General features: G+C 40.3%; 2 protein-coding genes across 2 annotated transcripts; one reads left to right on the top strand and one right to left on the bottom strand.

Annotated features, from left to right (window-relative positions):
• Positions 1–3,903: 3,903 nt before the first annotated feature.
• LOC103710109 (E3 ubiquitin-protein ligase PUB23-like) lies at positions 3,904–5,522 on the bottom strand. The gene has a single exon (XM_039116059.1). The coding sequence runs from the start codon at positions 5,252–5,254 to the stop codon at positions 3,995–3,997; it is 1,260 nt and encodes a 419-aa protein (XP_038971987.1). The 5' UTR covers positions 5,255–5,522; the 3' UTR covers positions 3,904–3,994.
• Positions 5,523–10,141: 4,619 nt separating this feature from the next.
• Positions 10,142–11,939, top strand: LOC103710149 (pollen-specific leucine-rich repeat extensin-like protein 1). The gene has a single exon (XM_008795769.4). The coding sequence runs from the start codon at positions 10,608–10,610 to the stop codon at positions 11,643–11,645; it is 1,038 nt and encodes a 345-aa protein (XP_008793991.2). The 5' UTR covers positions 10,142–10,607; the 3' UTR covers positions 11,646–11,939.
• The last annotated feature ends 8,259 nt before the right edge of the window (positions 11,940–20,198 follow it).

Raw genomic sequence — 20,198 nt, 5'->3', positions numbered from 1 at the left:
ACTCACCAAACTTTCCTTCGTTATATCATTCATTTAATTGTCATGATTAAGATTTTTTGTTAGTCAATTATTTATCTATTTCATTTCGGCGGCTAAGCTGGTTGTCAATTCCAAACGCTTGAAGTTGCAAACAAAGCAAATCTAGCAGGGTTTGAAAGGGGAGATGTATGAGAAACACGTGTGTCAACATGGTTGGTTGAACAAAAATGCAATCATGTCATATCATTTTATGGTGCTAAGCATACCAATAAACAATCTCATTAATTTTTTTTTAAAAAAAAATAGCATTTGTTGAGTCTATTGTGCGAGTCTTGTATACCTATTGAGACGTTTTGTAATATATATAGATCTTAAGAGCATGCGAGTGACAAATAAAAAACTATGTTTCTGGTTACACTCATGAGATAGTAAAGCATTATCCTTGCGAATATCCTTGTTGATTACTTCATGATCTCCCTGAATTAACATTTCTTGTTAGACTTTTAGAAACCGCAAGGAACCGCAATTACAAAAGTCGGCACCGAAAAATGCTTGAGCTCTTTTTCTCTCTCAGCAAAACAACATGCGAGTGTGCCATTAAAGTTAATATACTGAAAGTAGTTTTCGTAAGTACGTGTGCATTGGGGATTTCAAATTATACATAAACCTTTCATTAATCTTTCTTATTTGACATGATTTTCTGTATTAGTTTGTTCTTGCATGAATAATTTTTCTAGCATGAATTATGCTTGAGAATATTGCCGCCAATTAAATTTACTTGAGTATGGCATATAGAAACACCACCAAGGTTTGAAATAGAGGAGGGATGAACCATGATAGGAGCATCCATGAATTTGTCCTATTTAAGTAGGCTTGAATACTGTCCTATTTTATCGCAGTTTGGTATGCCTATCAATCATTGCCATACTTTCCACTGGATTGGAAGACAAGGCATGCATGCTTCCATGAAACGAATGTTACAATACAAAGGAAGAGTAGAACTTCTGGGCTCGCACTTCTCAGCCTTCCTTGTCATTTACTGATGAAGCCTGCTATTATTTCCCAGAGAACCAAGGATCCGGTAATGCCGTGAGAATGACATGCTTAGAGAGAGATCTCTACCCATTAATTCCTTAATAACATTTCCCTCTCTTTGGCTTTTGTCATGAATCTTTGGACACAGCATCTGAAACTCTTAACCTGTAGTTAGGTTTGGAAAGTTGTCTGTTGGAGTGGGGCCACGCCATTTATTTGGAAATTTATGCTTTGCATGTTGGAATATTGGTGTAGTTCAACAACTTGTGATTGATTCAGTAGATGATGCAAGTAAAGCTATTGGCTGGTTCATGCAAAGTGAACATATTGAATGATTACGGGTATTATATTCCACCATGCATCCAATGTGCTCATGAGCACAATCAGCAGCACGGATGGCCGAATTACTGTTCATCTTCTTTTCACTATTAAATCTCATGATTCTTCCTGAGTTTGATGTCTTGAAAGATACTAATCTTATTGTATTATTATCAATTTGGGGGGAACAGTGTAGCATTGACTCCTCTCTTCTGGAAAAGACCGTCAAGCGCGTGCTTTTTCTGCAAAGTGTAATTAAGTATGCAGACAAATTGAAAGAAACTGGAGAACCAGAGGTGTGTGATACCGATGGTCGCAATTTGTTTCTCAGAAGTTAAATGTTTCACTTGAATGTTGTAAATAGAGGACCTCTGTTGCAGATCTAATTTGTTACAATTTAATTGGCTATTTTTCTGTCAATTTGTTAAGAATGAGGAAAATCAAGTGCCATGTTTCCTAACATGAATAGGTGGACCATTATAGACCTTTCTGAAGAAAGAGTTATAGAAGGTGTGATCATTTTAGAAGATATTTATGCAAATTCAAGGGTATACTCCTTTATCCAAATTTGAATATATGATAAGCTAACACTTTGTTTGGAATCAAAATATATGAATCTTGCTTATGGGGTAACATCTACTGCATAAGATTGTGGCAGAATGATTTTATTTTCACAATGCATGCCGACAGGTTTATATGTCAGAAAGAAGAAATGTAATGTTTACTATCTTGCAGTTCTTAGCTGATAGAAATTTTTGTCTTTTGTACTTGCCATTATTTTAGATATATTCAAATATTATTGAGATATAACTGTCTAGTCTGAAAATTTTGTTTGGAAGTTAGTTCATGCAAATTTACATTGATGTCATGCTTTGCCCATCAGAATTTGTTAGAATCAATGTTGATGAAAGATACAGTAGAGAAGCATTAGTACTTCTCTCCTTGTTGGTAGTTTTTGACATGTTATGTTTGTGTAGATTATGATTAAGGAGAGGGGTTTGCTCTTGAAAGACAATTTTGAGGGCAGTGCGGCCGGGCTTTTGATCACGGTACGCAATCCACAATATGCCCAATCATAGTCGAAGATCTAAGACCACCACATCAAATGGTTGTGGAGATAGTCAATGCTATTATTCTTCAAGTGTTTCCTTGGTAATTAATTTGTCATATATGTCATTAGATGACTTCTTTTTACCCTTGCAAAACTTGACCAGTAACAATTAACATAATTATCCTCTGACTCCTGATTCTCTTATGAATGAATGAAGAAATGATGCTTATGTACATTTTGATGTCTATCCATATCGTCGTTAATCCCCTGAAGGATTTGAGGGGTGTTTTTCCTTTTCCTTTCTTTTTCTTTTTGAGGTAATTTCTGATGTAAGCTTAATTTTTATCACCGGATGTGACAGGGGTGAAAGAGAAATTGGGCTTTGATATGTTTAAACCCCTTGTGTTGTGCCTACTGGTTCTATTAGCATGTAGAATATGAAGGCAAGTGCTAGGAAAAGGGCAAGGTGTGGTTATGCTAATCAACCAGTATGTTAATTTGATTATTTAACAGCATGCGCTTTCGTGTTAGGATTCACTATCCTAACAATGAAGTATCTACATATGTTCTTGTACATACTTCTAGTAATCTTTATCAGGGCGTTTGGTGTCTGACTCCTCAAAACCCTGTTTATAACTAAATTCAGCACTAAGCTTTATCAGGGCAGTCATCTCCCTTAAAAACTTTTAAAACACTGTCAATATATTCTGTCAGGACCTTTGAAATGAGATTCCGAGGGCCAGTGGTCAGGAAAGGATTTCACCTTTTTGTTAGGTGGGTCGGAAAGAGAATGCCTTGGAAGCCAAGCTGCCCTTGAATGGTTGAATGTTGAAGGAGTCATTCTGTACCTTAAAATAAAAAAAGGACGACCTCTTAATGGTTGGCAGCATAAGCTTAAAACTTGGAAGTCTCTAGCGTGCATTCTGTAGTCCTGAATCATAAAGCTTTTAATATATAAAGAAATAGTTTTTCTTCAGCAAATTCCATTAGCCTTCTATTGATCCAAATTGCTGGCCTTCCATGTGTCTCCTAATCAATTTAAATTTAGTGATTGATCTGCCATGCCGGCGATGCCGGCGATCCAACTGACCACTAGTTTAAATTTTTCAGGAAACACTTTATCCCCAAACAAAGTTTTGAGATGGATTAGCTTCACAAGATAGAAGAAATATAATCAGCATATTGTAAATTATGGCATACCAGTGCATCTTGAGCTAGTTTGCATCCAGCCCATCCAGCAAGGCCATTTTCAGCATTCACTTGAGACCGTGAGCAACAAATTAAGAACAAGTAAGCGAGGCAAAATAATTTGTTTGCAATCTTACAAAGATCAGACATAGTAAGTACGATGTGTGTCATCTTTATAGCATTGGTTAGAGGACATGAGTTGAATAATTAACCAAGTTAAATAGAAGAAATTTTATGTTTTTTTATTTTTTTTCTTTATGACCCAATAATAAAACTCATAGTCAAATTAGAAAAGTATACCAGAAAGGCAGAAAAGGGTGGGAAAAAGGGGGAAAAAATCTCTGGCTGTTGTTTCTGCCTTTAGGGACATGAATCTATGCCCATTAATCAATAATCATGTACATAAATTTGTAGGACTCTCGATTATGAAGAAGGATACGAGATGAGGAACTGAGGAGACAAACAAGGTGACTTCTTCCAGACCCTTGAGTGCAACCTAAGGATCTCCCTGGCCTTCTCCTTCATCTTCATCCCACAATCAAATTGGAGCACCAAACACAGCTTGGACACCACCCCAATCTGCAGCATCTCTTGAAGAACTGCCGTCGTTGCTGAGAACCTTGCCACCGAGTACAATATCTTCACCCCCCTCTCGCTCGCCACCTCCGAGACCCTTAGTATCTTCTTCGACACAACTGCGATGCCTGCCGCATGGCCGACCAGCTCCGCCCTCCCTTCGGCGCACCCGCAAACCCGGCCCAGCGCCATGAGCACCAATTCGCAGATCCTCCTCTCAGGCTCGTCTAGCAGTAGCTCAACGAGGACCGGCACAGCACCGGCATTGGCTGCCTTGATACGGTTGCTTCCCCATAGGCACAGCCCGGCAAGGACTTGCAATGCCGCTTTGTTGGCCTGGTGCGAAATCCGATCACGAAGCACGCCGACAACGTCTTGGAAGAGTTCTTCTCTAACACCAGCCAAATGGGCCGGTGCAATCACTCCGAGCAAGGACTTGAGAAGTAATATTGCGTAAGCTCGCGATCGGTAGTTCGACTGCCGCAGAATGGATGTTAATGACTCGATGAAGTCGCCATTTCTGACGGCAAGGTCGAGAAGGTGCTGTTCGGAGAGTTGAAGCAGGTAAAGAATGCTGAGAGCTTCATCACGAGCATTAGTAGACTCCACATCATCATCGCCGATCAGTATTCCGTCTTGATCACCTGAAGGAGTACCGGAGCTGCTGTTGTCGATGATGGAAGCTAAGATGCCGACCACGCCGGGAGCGGCCTCGACGCACCGCCGGTTCCTCTCGCTCTCGGAGACAAGTTCTTTTAGCTTTCGGAGGGAACCGAGTTGCAGATAAGGCAGCCTGGCGTCGTCGAGGAGCTTGGCGATTTGGGCCTTGTCGATCGGCGGCTTCGGTGTGGGGAACCGCTCGATGTCGTTCGACGAATTGAGAGCACACCATGCCTGGATCAGCCGCCGGAGGGTGTGGTTTGGCGTGAGGTCGCAGTCCGGAAGGTACTGTTTGGTCACGGGGCACGTGTCGTGCTTGCCGGAGAATATCCACCGCTCGATGCTGTCGCGGTCATAGGTGATGCCGGTGGGGAGAGACACTGGATCCCTCATGATTTGGAGAGAGATAGGGCAAAGGAAGTAAGATGGGATCTCCACCTCTGCCATTAAAGCCGACCAAGAGAATGGGGTTGCAAAGGGTATTCAAATTTAAATGCAACGAGTCTGAAAGCTTTTGGACCTGTAGAGAGCTAGCAATAGAGATGAGGAAAGAACTCCAGAGATGGAATCACTTAACGGGAAGATGAGAAATTTGAAGGCCAGAGATAAGCTGAAATGGATGGATTAAAAGTGAGTGCCGGGAGAGGGGAAACCTTTGGGACTGCCTTTTTCGGAATGAAAGCCACTGAAGAAGGAAGAAGGTTAGCCTTTTGGGGAGATGGAAGCTTGTTGGGAGTTGAAAAAAGAATGGTTCTATTTATAGCAGGGGGGAGTTGAAGATGGGAGATTATTCAAACCCCCCTCCCCCGGGTTTAAAAAAAAAAAAAAAAAGTCCACGCGGGGGTGTATTAGGAAGTTAGTTTAAATTTTTGCAGGGGAGCATTTTGGGGTTTGTCGCATAGATATTTTATAATTTTCTTCTTTCTTAGAAGGAGGAAAACTGCCTATAAAAAGGTTTTGAGAGGTTTATATACACTGAACTCTTCCCCTTTTCCTTGGTCAACCCATTAGCACGTAATCACCGCCATTGAGAATAGGTGAAGTTTGACCCACATCATGTGTACCATATTGTGGTTGGAATCTAAAACTAAGGAGTGAGTAAAAGAAGTTTGGTATGAGAAATCTGGTCTTAATCAACAATAGAAGATGCAATGGTGGAAGTAGAGCCAAACAGGACCATGACAAGTTGTAATAGCACATTTTGTTGATAAACTTGTGCTTTTGGCCGGTTGAGCAAGGAGAAGAAGAAATTTGGAAAGGGCATGGCTTTTGAATAGCAATTATGCTTTCAAAATAATTAGAATTACTTATAATTTACAAATTATTGATGCTAGCAACAATGATGTAATTGTAATTGTTTATTGGACTTGTCTCTACTCTGCATATTATAAATAAATAAATGCAAAACTATATTAAATTTTTATATTTTTATTATTAATTAACCTTCGAGAATTTTTTGTTTTTCACATTTCCATTGTTTGCCTTCTGCCGAGTAATTTTCTCATGCCAAATCTATATATGATACAGATCTAGATAATAAAAATTGCACTTCTCATGTCTATCCGAAAAGAGGGTATTGCAAAAGTTGAATGGCTAACCACCTTTGCATATTACAAATAATATTATTTTTCCTAACAAATATTTGAGAAGAATTTTGAAATAGGTTCTCGCAATTAGAATTTTTCTCTTTTTGGTCAAAAACTACAGTATTTTCTTAAGTGAATAATTAACGGCCCTATGATTATCTTGACAAGGAAATCAATAGGACGGAATTTACCTGCCCTAGTATTTCCTTCACGTTAGTTGGTCTTTATCTCAGGAGGATTTAAAATTTGATAAAGAAAGAGAGTTTGAATTTCTTCTCCTATTCCATTCTTTGACAAAAAAAAAAAGGAGATGATGGAGAGGCGCAAAAGGTAGACTGGGAACGGCGGTGATGGGATCCCTTATCCATACGGTTGGATCTACGTTAACAAGACGCCGACACCGTTTGCTGTAACCAAGCTGGAATCCCAGGGGAGGGATAAGCTATCCGCCTCGCCGACCTCCTGAGTTCTGACTTTGAACAAAATTTAGAGCATGCGAAAGATTAATATATCACATTGCTTCCATGTTCAACATGGGATGAGGATTGCGCAGGCGCCAACTATGGGGACATGCATCCAACTACAGTCAAGCTGGCTTAACATATTCCATCCTTGTATATGGTCTATTCGTATTATATTTGTTGTTTACCACTCAAATTAATATAGTATAATAATTATTTTTTTTGCTAAAATATATAATTCATACAGTTCAAGTACTGATATAAAGAATACGTGTCTTGCACAATCACATCCACAAAAATGCTAGAGTAAAGCTGTCTCTTATTGCAGATCAGGACTCTCAAGCCAGGCCAGATGGAAATCATGCATTACAATGTATTTTTTGTCATGGTAATTGGGTATGTTTTTGTTGGCAGAAGAGAGGTAGAATGAACCCCAAATGGATATGTGTTTGTGGGAATAGCTTAACTAGACCTGCAAAATCCTTCAAAAGTAACATGACATGATAATTTTAAGTAGGGCTGCTAATGGGCCAAGCTTGGGCTACGCCAACCTAGCCTAGGCCTAGTGTATACAGACCTAGATATAACATAAGTAGGGCCAAGCCCAGTACTAATGTGGTCCAAACAAGCTTTCAAGCCTATAGAGAGGATGAACTTTTGATTCTCAAATGCCAAAATCCACATGCCCTGTCGAGAAACCTGAAATAGGGTAACTAGCTAAAGCCTCGTTAACTAATTTGCTTGAGCTGGCTAAAATCACACTAGTCATCATTTAGGCTTCCCGTGCCTTCACCCATGTACATCAGTTTCGTTAAGGAGCTTTTTTGGATTCATACATCGGAAAAGATCCTTAGAGCCACATCAACATTGCTATGGAGTCACACTATAGCAAAAGTAGAATCATATTACCGGAGAGAGTACTCGAAGAGCACTCAAACCTTCAAATATTTATTGTGTCTGATGTGAATGATTAGAAATTCGTTAAAGTGCACTTCAAGGAGAACACGAAGCAGTTCGTTGTATTTTGAAGTAGACCGTCATCAACTATTTGCACCTGAGTAGGATAAATTCTTCTCTAAAGAAAGCACGTTCCATACCTCGAATCGGATAACATCCAAACTTAATTTATTTATTCAGTATATGCAAAAAGTCAATTAAATAGTCAAGATGAAATAATATTATTCCCCAAAGAAATTTATAACACTTCAATAGAAAGATTTCCAGCAATTTTAGGATAGAATGGTATTTATTTACTATTGTGCTTATGGCATTCTTGGATGATTACACCTCTGCAAAACTAAAGAAATTCTTCTGATAGAATTTCAGCCGCTGGCAACACCGAATGCACTATTGGCTAACCTTTTTAGGATCATATTCTATTATTGAAAATCCTAATCCTAATAATGGAACTACTATCTCTACCACTACGGATTCAACAACCACCACTACAATCTATACACAATCAGATATACAAAAGGGATTTGTTTATCATGATAGAATTTTGTCTGCATTTCTTGATACACTTTATGATATATATATTGCGGTATTGCTTCCACTGCATGTGAGTTATGGGATGCTTTATAACACAAATATGGTAAAGAAGACAAAGATCTGAAAAAATACTATTAAAGTTTTTATATTATAAAATGATAGATGAAAAATCAATAGTGCAACAAATTCATGTGCAAGCTTTGGATATTTTGTTCTCCACTTCCTATGGATGTATTTACACTAGATTAGTCTAATATATCCGATTCATCATAAAAAAATTGGAAAGGTAAGCCCCCCTCTCCTGATGAAGAAAAAAGAAAGAAAAGAAATAAGAAAAGCCTGCCTTCACCTCAAGCAACAAAATTATCAGAAACTAAACACCTGGAGATAAAGCAACTAAAACAAGTAATCCCAAACTTACTTTTTTTTCTTGATTGGTGTAGCCTTAACTACCTACCCTGCACATCTCACTCAAGCTCTCGCCGTATTACTAGCATGCTTCCTAATTTTTTCTAGATTCCAAAAATTTAGAGATATCTTTAATCCACCCAAAGGCAAGAGTGGGCAAGGTACAGACTTGCAACAAAACATGTCTCAAAAGAAGGAAAGAAAGAAAGAAACAAAAGACGCATATAAGTTTGGAGGGAAGCACTTTATGATACTTCTAATATTTTAAATTAGAAATTTTCAATAGTTCTGAATCTTTGATGCAATTTTTTTAAAATGTTCCGAAGTTTTTTGTTTTAATATGCCGTTAGTTGGGCCGTTAAATTAGTGATTCGGTATCCACACCCGGGCTCGGTCATTATTGGAGCGGATCTTACATGGGTTGGTGGCTTCACGCGGTCTCGAGCGATGCATCTACGCGATGGCGTTGCTGCCTCTTATCATCGTAACACGTTAATCGTTACGCAAGGCCCGAACTCATCTACGTACGACGAATTCTTCCAATTTCGTACGTACGGCATTCGTACGTACGGCAACTGTGCGGCAAATGAGTTCAAGAAAAAACTGAAACGAATCGTAGCGGACGGGAGATTTTTTGAGCCTTTCCTTATTATTCTCATGTTTTTTTTTTAATCTTCTTCCAAGGTAGATTTGTTTTGAATACTTGAAGCCTCATACTAATCTGTCGTACTGTGCTCTAGCTTTTAAGGTATTAATTTTTTCTTCGACTGCTAACCGGACTGATCATCTTGGCTGGCTGCATCCCTCTCCTTTTTTTTTTTTTTTTTGGTAAATAATCATCCCTCTCCCTTTTCTTTTTTTTTTTTTCTTTTTTTTTTTTGCTTAAAACAGGTGAGAGTGCTTGCATTAAATAAGTGAGATCTCACCAAATTCGCGGCAGCGAGATCTCACCAAATTCGTAATAAATAAATTCATTAAATAAGTCACCCACTTAATTAAAAGAATTTCAAGGCACATGTATTTTAGATTCTAAAAAAAGCCAGCAAACGTCGACCATATATGAGAGTGCTTGCATTATATATTAGCATGAAAGGTATTATGAAAAGTTTCATGCAATAAAATTCCAAGAATTGTGCCTGTGGTGACTAATTACTAGCAAAGTTAAATTACTCTTTTATGTGATTTTGCTCATCAAGTACTTGCTACTAGCTCGGCTGATATAACCAACCAATTTACAAGCCTAACCGACACAGTATACTCATTCGAAAACACAACTTGATCCAGCCAGCTTAATAATACCGTGATTCATATTCAAGAATCAATAGATCAAAACTATGGTCTTGAGCCACTAGCGGAAAACCTTAGCCTAAATCCTTGCTCGGGCGACCCGATTCAATCAAATTTGACGAGATCCAAATATCTTGGCATAAGACGAAGTATACCATCTGTCCAAATCCCTATCCATTTGACACTCGAGCAAGCAAGTTCATGAGGCCCCAAAGGAAGAAAGTTGGAGCGGTCTCCAGCCACAGCTACTGGCCAATGTATAGGGACGCAACACAAGCGAAGAATTGGCCTTGACGGCGATGTTGGATCCCGTCAAACAACGGACCACGTCTCCCGCGTTGACTGACTGCCTTGTTGACCGCATCAGACAAGTTACCTCGAGGACGCCTCCGTCTCCGCCCTAAATTTCTTAGCCGACCCCACCGAGACATACGTACGCTGTTTGGTTCTTGATACCAACTTCCATGGAAACCCCCTCGCTGCTCAACACATCACACGTTCTTAAGATTTACAAACAGCATATATCCTTCTCTGACTCCGTCTTCATGCATCATGTAGCTCGTCAAGATGATCATAAATTTCGACCAATCAGAGAACAGCATGCTATCCAGCAAGACTGATTTCTGTATAGATTTCTACAATCTTCAAGACATCCTTCTCCCCTTCTCTGTGGACAAGTTCAAAGGAGTCCCAAAAGGTCTCTTCCCCCTTTCTTTTTCCTTTCCTTTCTTTTGCTTCACTAGTTATATATTTCATGTGCTTTCCCAGTATCCACAATGGCTCCTCCCTCTTTATCGGTCTAGGCCGTGCTCAGCCCGACAGCATCCTCTATTTCTCCACCCGAAGAGAACACTCGATCGGCCTCCAATCCTCCACGAATTAACCATGGACTCCTCTGAGCCACCGACAGCACCCTCTATTTCTCCACCCGAAGAGAACACTCGGCCTCCAATCCTCCACGAATTAACCATGGAGTCCTCTGAGCCACCGACAGGGCGGCTGTCGCCGAGGCAAGAGCTCCGAGGCCCCCGGCCGGCCCGTGTCAAGGCTCGAAAGGACCCATACAAGATCAAGAAGACTCCTGCGGCGCCGCCCCCTCCTCAGCATCGGCCACCAGTCATAATCTACACCGAGCCGCCCAGGGTCATCCACACCACCCCTAGCAACTTCATGTCGCTGGTGCAACGCCTCACTGGTGCCTCCTCCTCCTCCTCTTCCTCCTCCTCCTCTTCTGCCAATGCTGCTGCTTCCCGGTCGCTTTCTAATGCTATTACCGTTGGAGAAACAGTGCCCTCCGCTGCTCGTGTAGCTGCAATCGAGAAGGGAGCAAGCACATCCCACGACGAGGGGCCAAGAAAGAACGGAGAGGATGTGATCGATCAACTAGGAATTGATGGTGGCGCGCCTGACTTCTTCTCACCCTCCATGGACCCGAATTCTCTTAACCCCTTGCATGAACCCAGCCCGGCTTTCGATGGAAACAGAAATTTTGTGGAGAATACCTTCTTGGAGAGTCCTAATAATCTCTTGACAACTCCTGCTGAACCTTCTCCTGCTGGTTACTGGGACCCCTTCTACCAGGACTTCGATCAGTTTGATCCATAGATAGGAGCACAGAGAGACAAAAAGGTTGAAGAAATAGATGGTTGGATGGCTAATTGTGGGATACGCATGAAGACAAGACCCGATAGGATCGTTCCTGTTTTCTTCTGATCGGACTTAATTTTTCTCTGGTGGGCCCTACGACTTACAATCCTCATCACTGTGACATCACAAACCAACCTAAGCTCTTATCTCTTTGATAGAAGCAGGTATATCTAATTGGTACAGGTTTTCAATTAGCCTTCCCACCATTAGCTTAAGTTCGGAGGGTGACCAGTCCTTGGCACACTCCAACCACAGCAGTATAATTTTATTGTATGCTTATTCAATTGATACAACCACTCATTCTTTTGCTTGGCAAGGTCTTCTTGTGACTAGTATTCATCTGGAGCCAAAGGTTCATCAATTCCAATCTCCAATATGCCTCCTCAGATGCATGGTTGGGTGCACACGAGTGCATGTCTGCACGGGCCCCTGCTTGCTTGCGCACGTATTTTCTAAAACTCTAGCTAGCTAACTTGTTCGACAGTGCTCTCAACTTAAGGATAATAAAAAAAAATTTATTTTTTTTGACAAAATGATGCTTAAATACCTTTACACATCAAATCAATGGGGAGTGGTTATGTTTTGGTTGGAGCTAGATCTTTTGATCAACCTGCCCACAACTTTTGATGGCTAACTTCTCTGAGTACAAGCTTTTATAAACGACAAAATCTATGTGAATGAAGGCAGATCTAGGAATATCTTGAAGGTTGATCTTGTCTGGAGTAAATGAAAAGACGGTTTCACAATAAGAGTATTGTCTTCCAGTGAAAGATGAGTTTTCGTATAGCTTGTAGCTGATTTTGCCATGAATTAGCACTAATTCGTAGTTGTTTGACATCATCAAGCAAACCGAACCTAGTAAATTTTCAAACTCGATTTACTATTTTCCTGATCATTGTAGCTAGATAGAGTCCAGGTTAATTAGCAACGCTAACTTGGGATTATATTTAGTCATACACGCAAGTGGATATTTTTCCACATAGAAAAGACGCATAAGATTGTTTATCTCGTGTGGAGTAGATAGTCAAGTATCATGCTCTTCCCACCGAGAAAGTAAACTTAACATTTGATTGGATTATTAATTTGTTTTGTGCCTTAAGTATCATTCATGAGCTTTTAGATCATCAAGAAGAAAGGTTATAGTAGCTGCCCTAGAGTGTTATTATGTTCCGAAAATGACTAGTTCGTTTGGGAATTAGTAATTCATGCAAGAGTTAGCTTCGCTAAGGACCCATCTCATGTTCTTTTTAAATAGCATTAGATGAATATTAAGCTTAGGTTAACAATTTCTATCATAATTTGGAATTGCTAAAGCTTCACAGAAAGTAAACCTGGACCTCTCTTTCGGATTGCGGGAGATGAGGTGGCCTAAGGAATTTTAGGACTCAAGGATATTTCACATTCCATATTAATTTTGAAGTTCTTCTTGACCTTAATGAAAATTGGGAGTATGTTAGAGCCAAAATTACCCGATAAACATATTGAATCCAAGATCACCTAATGTTGGAGATGTTGATAGCCATAATCAAACGGCCTAGAGATATTGTAGGACTTAAGAGCCTGTTTGAATAATCCCTTACCTTCCAATGGGATCACAGAAAATTAATTCCCAGTAATAGCTTCGGAATGAGACGGCCTAAATCCTATAGACAGAAAAAAAAGACTTAATATTCTGTTATTAATAATAGATTATCCAAACATGCATGGCTTAAGAGTAGCTTAGAATTATGAGAATTTTCATGCAGGAACAAATGATATTTTTATATAATTTTAAGATAAGGTAAATGAGATGCATGGCTTGAGCATTAATGTCGTACGTGCATAAGATGCCTTACCATTTAATTGGAGGTTGGTTGAAGTCATGTTCATGTTTGGCTTACATGTTAATTTTTTTGGTTTCAGTTGGGCTCAAAGGATTATTTTCTGTGCCCCAGCGACACAAGTTAGAGGTGTATCGCAGCATTAGCTTCCTCGTAAAATATAAATATCTTAAGGCCTGAGAGGTGCAAAGACAGCAAAGTATTAGGAGTCTCACAAATATTTGTACTAGCTAATTTATTGTATGCGAAAAAAGAAATGATGGTATCTGTGGTATATTAAACTTGGACGAAAGGTTAGGATGTATTACTTATATGCATGATTGGTATCTTGGGACAAATCATTACTGAACTTTATACCTAACCGTAGGTCACATGACTAGTTAAATGGTTTAGCTGAACTGGTAAATCTGGTCCAATCAAATAGTCTAATTGGGATAGAATGCTGATAAATTTAGCTCTTTTGACTGGTAAAATCATATGACTACTAAACTTGGTCATGAGTGTGTGTGTGTGTGTGTGTGTGTGTGTGTGTGTGTGAGAGAGAGAGAGAGAGAGGGGAGGAGGAGGAGGAGAGATGGGAACTTTAGTGAAGAGAGAGGGGATTTGTTCAGCAAGAAAATTTGATGGATAGAGGGATATTTCAAGACCACGGATATTATATATATCCAAAATCACCATTCATCTCTTTTGTAGCTTATTTCATCCTCTTAAGATAAAGTTGTATCGACCTTATTGAAATGGGATTTGATCCATTCCAAGCTACTGACTGAAATTTGATCTCATTTGCTTCTTGCTTAATCGATATGATAAAAGGATTGCATAGGAGTCACTCTAAAACCTCTTGACCTTATATATGAACTTCCATTAATTTTCTCACTTATTTTTCATCCATCACAAAATTAGTCACTTTGTATTTTTAATTATGACGACTATGTGTTTTAATATTCATGTGCAAAGCAATAAAACAAACGATGTAGAGGCTGCAGAAGATTTACTCTCCGAAATCGGCTGCTTTATATTTTAAATATAAACGGTTTTGTATTTTTAAACTCTGGTGCAACAGTAATGTCAAAACTTTTTTCACATCTCGCTTACAAATAAGCAAAGGAGAACACCAGATCTCTGCAGTAGAAAAGGTGTCGCGATTTTACCACCAGACTTTTTTGCAAGTATGGTCTTTTCCAAGGGTTGCAAGCTTTTTGCCCTTCTACAGAATCCCAAAAGGAGATGAGACGAGAAGGGAACAAAGGCACACGTGAAGGCTTGAACTACCCTTCTGTAGAAATCGACCTGTTGCACTATAAGTATCATACTATTCGATTCCGTGATAGACATGCAACTGAAGGGAAGAAGAAAACCAACATTATATATATATATATATGCCATGCGTAAAACTCTATGTACGTACGTGAGTGATGACACATACCATGCCCTGTACGGGTCGAATGATGGCTAAAAGACTTCTAGCCGCAAATGCGCGACCAATACATCAGCCCCATCAAATCTCTTACGAAATATATTTTCTATCTCTTCGATCTTCTGTACGTACTCCCAAATTACGTTGCAGAGAAATGAAAGAAAAGTACTTCACTCTTAGCCGGACTTCCCACACAGCAAGCATCGTCACCTCCAGCTAGTCTTCTTTAAACATCACAAGAAAAGAAAACATGGTGTGTTCTTGCTTTTGTTTTTTTTCGCGCTTCTGCTATATATATGACATTATAGAAGAACTAAATTTAAATCAAAACAATATGTGATCCTTTTCCGATTCTTTGAGAGTATATATTATCACTAACAACTAACAAGGGGCTTCAATCCCCATACTACTTTATAGAATTTCCAATGGTAGAAAAGTGCACAAGTATCAATATATATCTTTTTACTGCACACAATGCAAAATCCTAGTTCTTAAAAGGAGAGAAAAGAACATAAGAAGAAGAAGGGAAATAATCACATATTTAGACACTTTCAAACTGCGAATAATTTGTCAGCCTTTTGCTGCACAAACTCAAAAGTGGCAGGTCATCCCAAGATCAGTCTCTTTCTGTCCAAAATCTTTTGACCCAATCATTCTATGTGATCATAAGCCAGCATAGATACCACAATGTTTCTCTAGACAGAAAGAGAGAGAGAGAGAGAGAGAGAGAGAGAGAGAGAGAGAGAGAAGCTCCTGAAGTCTGTGCCCGAAATAGAAGATTTGAGAGCTTCGAGAGAGAAGCTGCTGAAATCTAAGGCCAAAATGGAAGGAAAGAATGTGCCATCAAAAGCCCACCATGCTGCGCTGTTTATTTGCCCGCGTCATTCTCCTGTTGATGCCACCTTTTCTTAAGGTGATCTCTGGCTCCTCAAGCCGATGGAGTTGTGGTTCTTTGAAGGGCCCGAAGGAGGAATAGGCATTGCCCTCGGCAAGAAGCCGAAGAATTTGCCTTCTTGCTTCGCCCTCGCCGGCTTGACGAAGAAAGCTTGCACGTCCCTCGAGCCATGGCAGCATATGATCAAGAGAATAAAGACAAATGCTAAAATTTGGCCTCTAGAGAGGCTGCCCATTGGGCTAAAACAAGAAAGAAGGACTGGAGGAAGGAGTAGAAGGTGATGGGAGACAAGAGGGAGAAGAAAGAAGAAAGTTTTTTAGCGGGGAAGGTACTTGAGTCGTGCGAAGATGGAAAACGGTAGCGAGGAAGAAGGAGAATGGATATAGATAAGAGCACTTTGGAGGTATTAAAGTATGAACAACGGGGTGGGCATCATAATTCATAAGTTTGATGGGACATGAGAGGCAGATGGTGAGGACAAGAGAGGACACGGGTGGGAATAAAATGAAGGGTGGACTGGGATTTGGGCTTGGATTGGAGTAACAGTGGGGTTTGAACGTTTGAGGACCTGGAGCGGGTAGGAAGGATGCATTGGAGGGTGGGGGAGGGATGGCATAAAAGGTCATGGGAGACAGAAAAAGGAAGCAAAAAGAAGAGAGCATGAGAGAAGAAAACAAGGGCAAAAGCTAAAGGCGAGTTGTGTTTTCTGGGTACGTTAGAGGGCTACAGGGATTGAATGGCCGAACAAGGAATGGGAACTGTTGTACCGGACAGGGACAGGCCTGGCCTTGTCATGGATTTTTGTAATGGCCTTCTTTGTCGTGATGGGATCGACTCTCTCTCTCTCTCTCTCTCTCTCTCTCTCTCTCTCTGTGCAGATGTTGCATGGAAATATGGAAGTGGCAATATTGCATAGTCTAGCATGATCTTCTGTGTGTTTAGAAAAATTAAGAAAATTTCTGTATTTTTTTGTGGATCATGATAGTATAATATTACATGGATGGGTTGGTGTATTGACGTGGAAGAAGAGAGCAACAAGTTAAGAAGCGCCGTGTTTAACTAATGAAACAATCCTCAAAATATGCCAAGTCATAACATGATTGGGCCAACCCTAACCATAATTATTTTTGTGATACTACTACTATATATATGCAGCATTTCCATTTGAGCAAGCACAAGGATAACATCTGCCCGTTTATTTCCACAAATTGAAGCTTTCTTTGTTTGATCTACGCATGTAACAGCAAAGTTAGGAGATATTCAAAATAGATAGGCTTTATTTTCATTTTAACAAATTGAAGTCCATTAATATCTGTTGGGGGAAAAATGGACCACCCCATAAATATAATCTAAACACCCGAAGGCCGAGACCAGAAGCCCGAGCTCAGAAGCCCAAATTCAGAAGGTCGAGCTCAGAAGCCCGAGTGCAGAACGCCTCTCCCGAAGGCTGAGCTCATGCAGACCGAGCTCAGAAGTCCGAGCTCATGCAGGCCGAGCTCATGTAGACTGAGCTCATGCAGGCCGAGCCCAGAAGACTGAGCTCATGCAGTCCGAGCTCAGAAGTCCGAGCTCATGCAGACCGAGCTCATGCAGACCGAGCTCATGCAGACCGAGCTCATGCAGGCCGAGGCCAGAAGGCCGAGCTCGTCGTCTACATGCTGCATTCACGCCCTGCAGCAGTCTCACCGCACCATGCTTTGCTTGCCGGCCACGCCACGGCATATCAACCAGGGACCATATCCTGCTACGACTGTCAACAATTAAATGCACACGATCTCCACGGACCTCCAGCCAGCCCAAAGTTTCAGGCCATCCACGGCAACTCATTGACTCACTCAATCCCGTCCAGACATCCACGACAACTCATTAATGCGCCACTCCATCTTGTTCAGCTGCCCACGCCAGCTCATTAATGCGCACGACCACGCCCAATCATGACAATAATTCATTAATTCGCCTAGTCACATCTCAGGTAACCTGGCACCTCTCCTATAAAAAGGGGAGCTTCTCCCTTTAAAAAGTGGCTTCGGACTTCTACATATAGTCCATCTCCTTCTCCAAAATAGAACTCCCTCTGACTTAAGCATCGGAGGGCCAGCACCGGAAACCTCGGCCACCGGCTTCTTGCAGGTCCCCCAGAGGACGCAACCCGCCGACGTACCGCCACCCGCCACTCTTGCCGGAGCTCCTCCTTCTCAGCCAAGTGGCTACCCCCGGGTCCAATTTCCAGTAACAATATCTATCCTTTTTTTTTAATCTTTCAACAACAATGTCATAAATCATTGAAGAATTATCCATGTAAATACTTTAAAAAAAGACACTTCATAAGGTTTGAAGATCAAACCACTAAGATTATTTATCTTAAGTTTTTTTTGTGGATAGACAAATACAGAAGATCTTTTTGTGTATCAGTCAAAAAAAAAAAAGAAGAAGAAAATTTTTTTTGTGGAATCGTTCTGAGTCCTCTAGATTTTTTGGTAAACTGGAAAACATTCTGCTTGGAAAAAGAGGGAAAAAGAGGAATGGGACCCTGGGGTGAAGGATCCAGGCATAATGAATCGGTCACTCTGGCTCTTAGCAGACAAAATGCGCTTGGAGATATCTCAGAAATGGTTCAAAACCTTCAAGAAAGCAAGTGCACTGGGCTTACCACTTCTAACTTTCAAGTCGCAACTAGATGGAAACCTAAAATAAGATATTCCATTCTCTGCCAGGACATGATCCTCCTTCCTATAACAGTAGTTGCTATAGAGTCTGAAATGACCTTAACACGCACTTTTGAATCCATAATTGGCTTCGTGACTCTCTACTTAAAAACCCTCTTTAACTTTTTTATACCATCTATGTAGGAAAGAGCTAGACCCATTGGACCTAAAATCTTTTCTACGGTTCCAACCTGATCCAATCCAATCAACCAATGGATTAGCTAGAATCCAAAATCATGACCCAATATGAAATCAGATCTATGCGAGATCAATCATGCTCAAATACAACTCGATCTATTTGCAATCCTAATCTTGATTCTACCTCAACTTCGGCAATTTATTCACTACTTAAGAAATTCCAAGAAGAAAAAAAAAAAAAAGGCAGTAGAAGGAATGGGGGCGCAATGTGATAAATATTTCATTATAATTAAGGAAATATTAATTTATTTTTCTTAAAAGGAAAGAAAGAATGAAAGAAAGAGAGAGCAATATTGTTGAACAGTTGGGAGTAGCCCAATAGATTCAACAAACTCCAGCATGCAATGTAGTGGAACACTAGCAAAAGTGGCTAGCTCGCACGGTAGATACTGGATTAAATATTTTAGTCTGTCACGTCACGTGCATGTCCGGAGCAAGGCTCCTTTATGTATCGAATATCCGACCAACAAATCACAGATCTCATGCTAGACTTGGCGACCCTATTCCGCAATCGCCACTCTTACTGTTGCCTCCACCTCCACGTCGGATAAGGAAGGAGATTCATTAGATTTCTGCTATTTTTATTGGAAGCGACACGGATGCCCTGAATCTTGATGCAATGACTGCTCTTTCCTGGTAAAAACTCTTAAAAGTCTCTCACCATGCAAGGCAAGACCTACTTTCGAATATATATATATATATATATATATATATATATATATATATATATATATATATATATATATATATTCTAAGTAAATTGTCAATTTATCAAGTTGGTAAAATATTTGATTCTTACATCAGTTGCTAACTTATCAAGCAGGCGAGGCTAGAACTCTGGGTTGTTAAATCATTTGCTAAGTTATCAAGCCGGTAAAGCTTTTGATTGCTATACAAGAGACCTAGGTTTTGATCGTAAAAAACCCTCAGAGAAATTATTAGCTCTCCCACACAGCATAGCCATGCGCACGCAGCCAATCACAGCTAGATTCCTACGGTGGTGCTCCAAAATAGAGCCCCTAGGATCTTGTGTAGGCAATAATTTCCCCTGTGGTACAGCCCATTAGACGCTTCATCCTGCAGTAACCACCAAGCGAGCAGGGGCCAAACGACATTCAAACATACACCTAATAGATGGATAGGCTATGTGCAAAAAGCAAGCAGACTCCCGAATCCAAAATAGGCTGCATGCTATCAACATATAAGTTGTACCCCACTATGTGCAGGTGAATGAGGCGAGTAAATAATTTTACCTAAACCTAACAGAGGAGATTGCATGAATCAAGCCAGAATGGGAGGTGATTATATTTCTTTTTCCCCTTGTATTTCTTCCGCCCAGAGGCCAAAGAAAGATACATGCCACAATCATGTTACTGTAGAAGTCTTCTGACTTCGAACTATTCCGAGGATTACAGGACCTTTGCTGTCGCAGACAATATAATTTGCCCGCCAAAAATCACTTCTTAGATTATTAAT

The sequence above is a fragment of the Phoenix dactylifera genome, unplaced genomic scaffold, assembly GCF_009389715.1.
Source record: "Phoenix dactylifera cultivar Barhee BC4 unplaced genomic scaffold, palm_55x_up_171113_PBpolish2nd_filt_p 000046F, whole genome shotgun sequence".
In the NCBI taxonomy this organism is placed as follows: Eukaryota; Viridiplantae; Streptophyta; class Magnoliopsida; order Arecales; family Arecaceae; genus Phoenix; species Phoenix dactylifera.
Note: the sequence above shows the minus strand (reverse complement) of the source record. Positions and strands in the feature narration are given on the sequence as shown.

Coding starts and splice junctions, on each gene's coding strand:
- LOC103710109 (XM_039116059.1), bottom strand. CDS start 5,254: ATGGCAGAGGTGGAGATCCCATCTTACTTCCTTTGCCCTATCTCTCTC.
- LOC103710149 (XM_008795769.4), top strand. CDS start 10,608: ATGATCATAAATTTCGACCAATCAGAGAACAGCATGCTATCCAGCAAG.